The sequence below is a fragment of the Silurus meridionalis genome, chromosome 17, assembly GCF_014805685.1.
Source record: "Silurus meridionalis isolate SWU-2019-XX chromosome 17, ASM1480568v1, whole genome shotgun sequence".
Taxonomy (NCBI): domain Eukaryota; kingdom Metazoa; phylum Chordata; class Actinopteri; order Siluriformes; family Siluridae; genus Silurus; species Silurus meridionalis.
In genome coordinates, this window is record NC_060900.1 from 20,310,262 (window position 1) to 20,322,311 (window position 12,050).

Consider the following 12,050-nt stretch of genomic DNA (forward strand, 5'->3'; position numbering starts at 1 on the left):
TGATTAACATGAGACATGGGGTAAAAAGGGGGGCTGGCCAACAGACCGTAAGAGCGCTAGAGTAAGAAGGAGGGAGGAAGGAAAGAGGGAAGCCGATAGAGAGTGCTGGCACTCTGCAGCGTGCTGCCACCTTATTAGATGCAGAAGAACACTGATTTGAAATAAATATCTGCAGGCACACATGCACGCATTATACACACAGAGCATCCCACAAGATCAGAGGAAATCCAGTTATAGTCATCAGAATGTAATTATGGTAAGATCTCATTTTTTTTCCTCTTAGTTACTTGTGCTTCTAGGATTTTACAGATGTTTTTGTGTGAATAGAAATCTAAAGATTTTACATTTTATAAATATGACTGTAAGACTTTCAAATAAGATAATATTATTTTATGATTTACAGGATTTCAATCGTGTCAACTGAAAAATATCCAAGCGATCTCTCACATCTATCCAGGGACCCAAGAGGAAAGGAGACATACTGCGATTACAATGGAGAATGCAACTCCGAGTGCTATGACTAACTTCACAATTTCGGAACCTTTGAGCAATATGCCTGAGAACTCACTGGAGGTCCAAGTCATCACTATACTCCTGTCCCTTCTCATTTGTGGGGTGGGAATAGCTGGGAACATCATGGTCGTCCTGGTGGTTCTCCGGACCAAACACATGATGACACCAACTAACTGTTATCTTGTCAGCTTGGCCATTGCTGACCTCATCGTCCTTCTGGCAGCTGGATTGCCCAACATCTCTGAGGTAGTTTCTTCTTGGATCTATGGCTATGCTGGCTGCTTGTGTATCACTTACCTGCAGTATCTGGGCATCAATGTCTCCTCGTGCTCCATCACAGCTTTCACTGTTGAGCGCTACATCGCAATATGCCACTCCATCAAGGCACAGTTTATATGCACCGTATCCAGAGCTAAAAAAATCATCGGCTGCGTTTGGATTTTCACCTCACTCTACTGCATCATGTGGTTTTTCCTCGTTGATATACATGAGATGGTTTATGCCAACGGTGTCGTTGTGAGGTGTGGTTATCGGGTCTCGAGGAACCTCTACATGCCAATTTACTTTTTGGACTTCACGCTGTTTTATGTCATTCCTCTGGTCGTTGCTACAGTACTTTACGGGTTGATTGCTAGAATATTGTTCATGAATCCTTTACCAGCAAATTTGTCTGAAAGAGGAAATGACTCAATCCACCAAGGACGAATGAACAGCACGGTGAAAGTCTCCTGCAAGCCAAATAAGGGTGCAGTGTCCTCCAGAAAACAGGTGTGCTGCTATTTTATATGAGTAGTGAGAACTTAATACCCTAAATCATTAAATGTCACTAAGTTAAAATGATTGACAATGATTGATTTTAATGTTTAGCTGTGATGTGAATTGCTTTACAATGTTGAGGTGTAGTCTATCACCTGTCAACATGCACAAATTCTTTTCTTACTTTCCGTCTGTGGAAAAAAAATGTTTTGGTGCCTTCTCTAAATTGTCCAATGCAATTGTTCAAGTGTCACATAACTTCTGATTTCATACAAAGTGCTGCATACACTGCCAAAGCAGTTTTTTATGAGAAAGAAAGGTGTGAGGCATGGACAAAGAAAAAATACAATATTCCACCTAGAGCTGCAAGCAAAAGAGACAAGTATGATCTTATTTTTTTGCCAATTAAAGACACTTATTCTAGCAAGAGATTCAAAGGCTTTCTGTCTGACACTCTAAAATTACACTGCCTCTAACACCACACACCTACTTTGCTTAGCCTCCAAAGTACAGTATTCCTGACAATTGTACTATAAATGCAAATATTTCCACTAATTCAATCTGTGCATTTGGAGGCATCAAGCAGAATAATATGCATTGCAGGACTCACCCACCTATGAACTTCTTTATTCGTCCCAAAATAACCGATGATATGGTTTGCAGAGCGAGGAAAATGGATTATGGTATGAATTCATAAGAAGTTAATGACTTTTTATTAGCTTAAGCACTAGGAAATTGTGCTGTTCCAATGCCAAAGCATTAGACATCAATTTAATAAAGCAAAAACCAGAAAGATACTGTTTACTAGATCTTTATTGAAAGTATTATGAAACATTCCACAGCAATCTATTCTGTGTTTATTGGAGTAACTGAGCCTTGGGCAGCATGGTGGTGTGGCAAATAGTGTTGCCACTTCACAGCTCTTGGTTTAATCCTGGGTTTAGGCTGTGGGTTTCTTCTGTACTTAATAGTTCCTTTTCAGCTCCCAAAGGCATGTCAGTAGTTAGATTGGCAACTAAATTTCCCTAAGGTGTGAAGTTGTGTGCTTAGTGACCTGTAATAAATTGGCATCACATCTAGGGTGTATTCATGTCTCACAGCAGGATTTTTGTGAACCTGACCAGGACATAGGGGTTAATGAATATGAATAAAAGAAAAATGAGAATGCCTTAGTCAATCGCCATGGGAAATTTCAAGTATTTGTTCCTTCAAAAACTGAACTTGAATGGCTCATTAAGTGGTTAATTTGTTCATGAAACAAAACTAGTCTAAGATTCAATTATAATTGCTGCCCAAAAATGCAACAGCTCTTCATGTATTAAATGGATACTATGGGTGTGTTTCGTTTCTGCCCTTTCTTGTTCTAGGTGACTAAAATGCTGGCAGTGGTGGTGGTATTGTTCGCTCTGCTCTGGATGCCCTACCGTACCCTGGTTGTGGTGAACTCTCTCATGGACCCTCCGTATCTCAACACGTGGTTTCTGCTCTTCTGCCGCATGAGTATCTACACTAACAGTGCCATCAACCCCATCATATACAACGCCATGTCGCAAAAATTCCGCACGGCTTTTAAAAAGCTCTGCCACTGCAAGACCACAATCAGTAAGGAGAAGGCATCAAAACACAATGCCCCAGTCTACTACAGTGTCATTAAAGACTCCTCAAGTCCTGAATACGAGACAGAGCAGGAGGACGTTAGCACATACAGTGTATCTGCCAAGCGAGTGAACTTTTCAGCCCAGACTGAAGAAGCAACTGCTCAGGGGATGTTTAGCATTGCTTAAGTAAAATTCCTGAAAAAAGACACAGTTTTGCTGCAGCTCAGCAGTAGAGGCCGTTATTTCAGCTTTTGCAAGTGTTTTGAGAGTAGATATTGTTGCGTGGGCTGTTAAAAATCTTGCCAGCTAGGAAGAATTCTTTTACTGACTAACTGCCTGACTAAACTGAGATGCATGCTTGACATGTGAATGCATGGGAGTCACTTAAGGCATCCATATAGTATTTCCATGTTTATGAAAGCTGACTCATTTTTTTTATTCCACTATGCAAAATGTCCAATTGGCCAACAGATTTTTCCACTTGAATAAACATTCTATTAAGAAAGATAAATATTTTACATGAATAACTCGAATCAGAAACCTAATCTAGCACATTAGATACCTAGACACTACATTTACTAACAAATTTACCTCATTTAAGCTTCTTGAAATAGCATCATGACATTTGTGTGGAATAAATATCAAACTTCAATTGTTCTTGAATAGCTGCCAACAATAACTCATTTGTATATAGCTAGTATACAGTGTATATTCCATACATATATACATCTTTTTAAACTAACACAATTTCAGCTTCTTCATTTCAAGGTCAGGACAATAAAGTGTTACCTGGTTTAGGATTTGTTGCCTAGGTAAAGATCTTCATTATGACATTTTTAAAAATGCTAATATTTGGAATTACTTGGACTAACTATACATTGAATACAGTTTTGAGCTGAACGTCCCATTTAATTCAAATGAATACTGTAAAGTGTTTTTACTATATTTAGACCTTTCTTACAACTTGTTAAGTACACATTAAAAAACATAAACTACAGACACATGCTGTTTCTGAGCTATGCTGATCTTACTGTTCTAGCTGTGGGGTCATCTGTAGCTGTTGTTCTCAAAGTGGTGGAAAGAGACTGCACCTTTCTTAAGAGAGAAAAAAAAGTAAACTTTAAGAATAATAACCATGAAGAGGCTTTAGAAAGCAGTAGAATTTATATTTTACCTTTCTTGTGGATTATTAAAACTGAATACTTGTTCTCTTACTCAAGTAAATTTCCTAAAGAAAAAAGTCTTTGTATTTTAAACTTTTTAATCCTTACATTTTTTCATTTTGACCTAAAAAATACAGCAAAAAAAGTTTTCATTTTTAAGTTTGCTATTTTTTAAGTAAGATGTTTTCTTTTGCTGTAGTTACTGATTTATACAGAATGTAGTGTCTTAATTAAAGTATGTCACCATTAAAACTAAATATCTATCATTTGCTAATTAAGCTAGTTAGGATTTATAATTTGGCTAGGTAAATTGACTAGCTAGATACATTTAGCATTTTAGCTAGTTGAATTAGCTCATTTAGATTAGTGCTTTAGTTTGTTAAATTAGGTCACTAGTTAGGTTTTCTAAAAAGGTGTTCACTCTCTAAATGAGCTAACTTTGCTGATATGCCTAATATTCAATGCTAATCATTTTTAAAAACATATGATAATTCTATTTTGTCTGAGCTTAACATTTTTCTTAGGATCAATCGCTTAGCAAACTAAATAGTCATACAGGGTTAAACAAAATATACTTTTAAAACGTCTCAATTTAATCTTCTATATTTTTGTTCTTTTCAAATGTAGATACTGCTTAAGCCTCAATCAAGTCAATTTTCATCCTATACTTTCATTTAAAAATGGCAAGTGAGTAAAATTTTTAGACAATTCCAATTATTTTACTAAAATACATTTGATCTGTGCTTTTTCCCCTTTCTGTTGTCTAATGTCAAATCTATATGCAGGAATGCAAAACATTTGGTCAGTATGTTCACAGGAGAGCAGTTTGATGATGTGTCACATGTTTATATTCCTTGCTCATCCACTGAATGAATGATGAAATATAATAAAACTATTTGTGACCTAATTAAAAAACAAGAAGAAAAAACATACTAAAAGCACAGAGTTTATCTTAAGCATCACCCACACTGCTTTCCTATAATTACAAAAGTCCTTTAGATTTACTTTGTTCTATTTGTGAATTTCAACAGATAATCAGTACACTATTATTATAAGTTATTAACATAGTGGAACAATATGTGAAAAATGAAAAGCTTACAATCTGTTGTTTTATCCTTTTTTCTTATTTATTTATTTATTTATTCATGTGTTTTTACATTATGTTTTGGGGCTGTGTAAGACATTTTCATATAGCCTTCTACCACACAGTTTTAAGTATATTCCATGTCGACTAAGTGGAACTCACTCATTTGTTTTTAATATATCAGGAAACAGAACATTCTTTCCCATCAATTGATACTGTTCAGATTCTTATCAGTTGTTGCACAATTGTGAAATGGGTGTAAATAATGTAGTATTTCTAATGAAAAATTCGCTTTTAATTGTATGTATATATATTTTTGATTATGAATTGTTTTAGAGCCAACAAAACTGTCTGTGAAATGTTAGTCTATTATGAGTGCCAGTCACAGAATGAGAGCGAAACATTTAGAATCAAATTGTTGAAAAAGGCAAAGCTCATTACACTATTAATGATTGGCAGTTTGGTTTTGAGGATACGCTGAAACTCTTAGACCATTAGTTGATCCAATGCAACATTTTCATCTAATAGCAAAACCTCATCTAATTTAACAAACGCAACGTGGCATTCAAAATGCAATTTGTTGCAAACATAACAGAAGAGAAAAGCAAAGCTATTAGGAGAAGATATGCAAACCTTGATTGCCATTTTATTCTGTTGATGAAATATAAATTACCTTTGGACCATCACTTTTGTATATTGGTACTTGGAACACTTTGTAAACCAAATCTGTTTGTGAAAATGGATTTAATATGCTGTATTCTTAAGTTCTAGGCGTGAGTATTCCATGTGAAATTAAATAGCTCAGTCTGCACTGTACAATATAAACAAAACGAGTATATGGAGTTATGAGTTATGTTGCATGATTATTATTTTGACTTGTGTGACATGTCTTTTTTAGAATTTCATGACATTTCAAATGGTAAAGTTTCAACATCACATTGACCATGCTGAGTGATTGATACTAAATGCATAATTTGTAGCTAGTTTTCAGATTTTGCTTAATTCTTTTTATTTGTAATTAATTATAATAACAAATAATATGCCCTATGGATGCATGAATTTAAGATTGCACATGTTAGAGATATGACACAATAAATGTTGCTTGTAGCAAGCAAAATGATTGTTTATCCCTAAAACAGTGGCAGCAAAATGTCTTGTGCATGGAAAAAAGACTCGAAATGATCTTACTTACAGTCTATTAGGACTGATTATATTTTGCACAAAGTGATGCGAAACAATGCTTGAGGGAGGAGAATTGAAATGGGAATAAAGATGGAACTATGTGTCCATTTCACACTTGCTAATCTAGAATTGGGCATGGATTTTTGTTATAGCACAGGCCGTTCATGTTGTTGAACTGAAATCATACATGAATTGTGAAATATCATATTTCCTATAATATTGTATATTTTACTGTTGTCTTTTTGATGGAAAAGTGTAAATGAAATAAAATAAAAATAAAAAACTTTTTTTGTGTGGATCGCCTTGATCTGTGGACAACAGATAAGAATTTCAGGGAAAACTGTGTCAATCTTCCTGCCTGGTTTCTTACAGTGAATATATTCACAAATATTGTGTTAGTATTATGTGAGAGTGTGCAAGGTTTACTATAAAAATACTTAAGAATAAAATAACAGTTATTTTTGCATGTATATACTTTATGTTTTACTCGACTAGGAGTATATCATTAGCTGGTTCAGGCTTACATCATAGTTTCCAGTAATGGGTTCATCTTCCTTATTAATTTTACTGTAATTACAGAATACTATAATTAAAAATTACAATAGATAAAAGAAAGAAAAAAATTATATATTAATATTATATATTAATATGTGTATGAATTGAGCTCCCATTCAGGCTTATTATCACTCATTAAGAACAATAAACATTGTATCATATTGCTAATCAGTTATTTTTGACTGTATATAAATAATTTTTAAGTGGGTAATGAGTGGATCAGTGGATCAGCCACAGCAGATCATTGGGAAGTCAGGTTTGTCAGTATATTGACCCCCTAAACTTCAACATTGTTTCTGACTTGGAGAGCCACCCCGCCTGACTGTGTACGATGTTAACAGAGCATGCTTGGCTTGTAGATTTAAACCCTGGCTTAGAGATAAATCTAGCTCAGCTCCAACAAACAGCCTGCTTGTTGTAATGCCCAGGCCTAGCAACAAATTAATATGCATCAGAAGCCCAGAAACAGTCTGAGTTTCCCTGAAGATCAAACATTGACTTAGTGGCAGACATTGTTTAGCAAAAACTAATGATTTATGAGATAAGACTATTGAGCAAGAGGATGCCATGTTGATGTGTCCTCAGACCCCCACTTTGAGTAACAACTAAGACCAACTCCTCATGTGAAATGGAGAAAAGACACGATGAGCTCCATTGAATAAGCAAAGACTACACTACTGACTAACGGACGTCATCACTTTGATTTATTTATAAACTGGGCAAACTCTGGAAATCTTCATGGGCCTTATTTAGCTAGCTCTACAAATAGTCTAAGAGAAGCAGCCATCTCTAAAAACCTTTTAGGGTGTTCCTATAGTGTTCCTCATGACATTGTTGGATACATTTTCCATGCAATCTACACTAGCGCTAATGTTTAAGAAGAGTGAAAAGAAATATATGAATGGTTTTCTGAAACATTGATACAAAACTGTCAGGGTAGTTTAAACCATGCACTAAATGCATGCCAACAATGTTCTTGGGACCTTGGCTAACTTAGAAAGATATTCTGATGAATGATGCTATAATGGTGCTATTTACTGCAAATACTCTTGTTGGAAGATCTTCAACATTTATTGTAATGTTCTTTTATTTTCTCAGTCCGACTCGGGCTAAAAATGTCAATTTACCGCTTTACCACATTCACAAATGAAAGATTAAAGTGCATTTTGAAAAGTAACCTTTTGAACCTATTACAGTACACTTTTTCGCATTGTTGCTTTTTTTTAAAGATCTATTTAATAACCAGTCTGAAATGGGGTTGTATTTCCTCATTAGAGTTCTACGCTGCTTTTACTGCGTAAATGGCCTGTGAAAAACCGAAGACACCATAACATGAGAACGAATGTTACACATTATATAGAGACTCAAATTCATGCCTCCATTTTTTGGTATGAATACATCATATTCCACTGTGTGTGGTTCAATGTGTGAGTCACTTGGAAAGGACACAGTGCAGCTACTTTATTGACATGCCAGGTTGTTATCAGAGTACTCAGGAGGTGATATATATAAATAGAGCTGCTGACGGTCATGGCTGACAGCTTGTCACACTTAGTAAAGAGCTATAAATAGCTGAAATATTAGGTAAAAATTTTATATAATCTAAGACAAGAGGCTTGTATCACCTATTCCTGTGTACTAAAGCATAATTATTGGTAAAGTATAGGGTAGAGAAATATTATATAGGGACGGATGATGAAGATTATTTATTTCATCAATCACTACTAAATATGTGCTTTTTTCCTGCAGAATAATTACAGTGCTCCTCACTATCTGTGTCTATATTTTTGTTTACTGGAGATGAGAAAAAAATACATATTTGAAGCTAATATCAATATCAATTGAATTCACTTTTTAACTCTACAGTAATCTATAGTTTGTTAAGCTTTCCTAGTGAAAGATTTCTGATAAATTTAGCACATCCTTTTTTTACACATTTATGTTTGGCACCAAATGTGAAAGCTATGCTTGCTTCCAGAAACATCTATCTGGTTCACCTGTGCATTGTGATGAACTCAGATATGTGTGAAAAACATTTTCTCGCAATAGTGGCCAAGGAATCAAATGATTGGTTGTTGTTATGTATCATGATTTTGTTGTCCATAAAAACATTGAAAGACATTCTTTCAACAAGCAGATTTAATTAAAAGGCTTCATCTGAACATGCGATAATGATGCCCTCCTGCAATTGCATTTCTACACACTCAAGTGGTCCAGCCAAGAGTGACAATGTCTTTATAATTAGTCAAATTACAATGTCAGTCAGCTCTATACTTCTTTCTGTTTCTGATTAGTCAGCTCTTCGTGAATCAGCTGGTGTGACTGAAAATCCATTAAACAGTAGTGAAGGAGCTACAAATTGTCAGAGCAAGTAGCAGGTGACAAATTAACAAGTATCATCAGAGAGACTGGAGTGTATGAAGGTAATAATGTTATGTAATAGCCATTTTAATTTATGCCTACTGCTGCAAAAGCACTAGTGTGGGTTAGTTTGCCTATAGCCATAGCAGAGCCAGCAGTATGGTAATAGGCAGTTAACTGGGAGCATTTCATGGCAGTAACACTAATTGTGTTGCTTCTCTCTGATGTGACTTGGCTAGCAATACATCTGATAATCTGCATAGCACTCAGACCAGCTCACCTTTTTCGTTCCCTGCTGTCTAATTCTGTCTACATTGTTTTTTTACCTGGAACAATTACACCAAGGACAACTCACAACAGAGGTGTCCAATCTTATATACAAAAGCCAGTGGACTTGCTTTATTTGGATCTTTATACAGTATATGGCTGCTACTTGAATGTAATAAAAATATGCATAGTCCCTAGCCCTTTATTAAACATATTCATGACATATATGGTACATTTTTTTGCAGATCTAACCCTCTTTTTGTTTAATTATCTTTTTTGGGGGCTAGTTTCTTTCTAGCTGTAGATTCAGTGTCAGATCACTGACATTTGTACTCATACTAATTATACAGTATACATTTGATCTCAATCTTGTTCCTTTTATGCCTAGAAAGGAGATATACTTTATCCAGTTTATGTACATATTCACAAGGGCAGATATCTGAACTGGTAATTCAGTTTTTAGAGTTTTTAGGGTTTTAGTTTCAATGAAAGGGTTACAAGTTCTGCTTGTCATATTGGTCCTCAGAGGAAACAGAGCACAAGGCCAGTATTGTGTGTGTGTGTGTGTGTGTGTGTGTGTGTGTGTGTGTGTGTGTGTGTGTGTGTTTGCCTCACATCATTATTATTATGCCGTTAATGAAACCTCTTCAGATAATGCATTGCCCAAGCCTAACTGTTCCATTGTCAAGCAACTGATAAGAGCTCACTTCTAATATCATGACTAGTCGTCATTATCTCACCCACACAGTCACGCTTGAACAGAAAATTTTTGTTTTTTTGTAACAATTAGCTATAATTAATACATAGTTAAAAATATATATTCCTTTTTTGTCTTGATAAGTATTTATCATGTAGTGGATCTTGTCTGAGAGAATATTTTTTCACAAATAACAGTCAAAACCATGATGACAAAAGATTTCATTTCACACAACAAAAAACATAACGTCCGTAGTGGCTGTAGAATTGAATACGGTATGAACGTCTGTTTACTAAAATCTGTAGTGTTTCATGCAACTCCTAATCATGTCTATTTTATATAACTTGGCACACAATGAGTGTTTGCATCTCTTGAATTGTTACCACTTTGGACAGCCCTAACCACTCGCTGTTTCTCTCCTTGTATGTCTCTCCGTGTGCATCTGCCAGAAAAGTGGTACAGAGTAAATAGCGGTTGCCACTGCAGGAGGTTTTGCTCGCTTATACTCGCCTGCACAGGACTTCTAATGAAGAGTGGTCTGAATGCCCGTGTGTGACCCACTCTCCCTCCTACAGTAATCCTAGTTGCTGGGTGAATCTGTGAAGAAGGACAACCACCATGAATATTAATGCCTCAATAGCCACTGGATGAATATTGATGATCATGCTCCTCATCAGATATATGTTTCCGATACAATATGACTAGAGAGGCAGATAAAAATTGTAGATGGCTGTCTTGGAGAATGAGACAAAACAAGACAGTCAGGATTGGACAAATGGAATGAGGGAAGGAAGGGGTTGGAGAAATGTTAGCGCAGCTTCCTTGAAGTACTTTGCGCATAATTTGCTGTGAAACAAATGCATTGAATGCATCCCCAGTCCCCAAGTACTCCTTCAGGTTCTCTCTACTGGCAGTTCAAAGTGATTGCGTGCATGTGTGTTTGTATTTCCTATGAAGATGCTAAAAAGCCTCAAGAGCTCTTTTGGCTGCATGTTGGCTTTGAGCCGAGTCCTGTGTGCATCCTACACGGCTATTATGCATAGGATTGAGTGCGCTAAAAAAATCCATATTGCACACTTTTCCATAAAAACGTTTGAAAAATAAAAGATAAATACCAGAAAAGAGTATAGATTTATTGTATTGGGTCTGAAGAGCTTACTTATAAATTTGCACCCAATTGTCATAGATATTGGAAGAAGTCTCATGGGTGAAATTAACTGGTGTCTCATCACAGGTGTATTCAAGCTTCAAGCACCATGTTCTCAGCATCAACTTTGATTTCACACTGACCAGGGTAAGTTAAGAGTTAATTCAAATGAAATAATTCATTATGTTAAATAAAAATGGCATTTATTAGAATTTAAATTTTATATCTGACATGCAATGCATCTGCTCTCCCACTTGGAACCATGAGCTTACTACTGTCAGTATAATTAACAATAACTAGGGTATTAAACAGCTAATACAGGGAGTTTCCATTGTGCAACTGTCATTTTAGTTTTAGAGTTACATTCTTTTGGCATCAGATTATCCTGCAAGATCATTAAATAGAGGTGCTGTGAGCTGGCGCGTTGTCAGAGCTGTCGTTTACATCTAAGCATTAAAAATGCTATGATAACCCTGAACCGTAAAACAGAATTTATTGCTAGCATTGTAGTCAGTAGATATAGCTAAAGCTAGAAGGGTTGACGCTTAAGATTATCTAGACCACCTAAAGAGTTCACACATGCCAAAGTTTGCATGCAACATAATGGACTAGTCATTAGACTTTCTTGTATTGATTGGTTATATATTCGTTATTTACACCATCAGTCTTGGTTACTACTGAGACTTAAGGTTCTCTTTCCACTGAACAAAAAATTGATTGACAGCAG

At 35.6% G+C, this 12,050-nt stretch overlaps 1 protein-coding gene across 1 annotated transcript; it reads left to right on the forward strand.

The window, feature by feature from the left end:
- The first annotated feature begins 57 nt into the window (after positions 1-57).
- On the forward strand, positions 58-6,565 carry LOC124399645 (thyrotropin-releasing hormone receptor). The gene is made up of 3 exons (XM_046870723.1): positions 58-256; positions 404-1,281; positions 2,637-6,565. The coding sequence occupies exons 2-3, from the start codon at positions 493-495 to the stop codon at positions 3,051-3,053; spliced, it is 1,206 nt and encodes a 401-aa protein (XP_046726679.1). The 5' UTR covers positions 58-256; positions 404-492; the 3' UTR covers positions 3,054-6,565.
- The last annotated feature ends 5,485 nt before the right edge of the window (positions 6,566-12,050 follow it).

What these genes read in the sequence shown, in the direction of transcription:
- LOC124399645 (XM_046870723.1), top strand. Translation starts at nt 493, where the DNA reads ATGGAGAATGCAACTCCGAGTGCTATGACTAACTTCACAATTTCGGAA. An exon ending in CAGTGTCCTCCAGAAAACAG is followed by an intron (nt 1,282 to 2,636) that starts GTGTGCTGCTAT and finishes TTCTTGTTCTAG; the next exon opens with GTGACTAAAATGCTGGCAGT.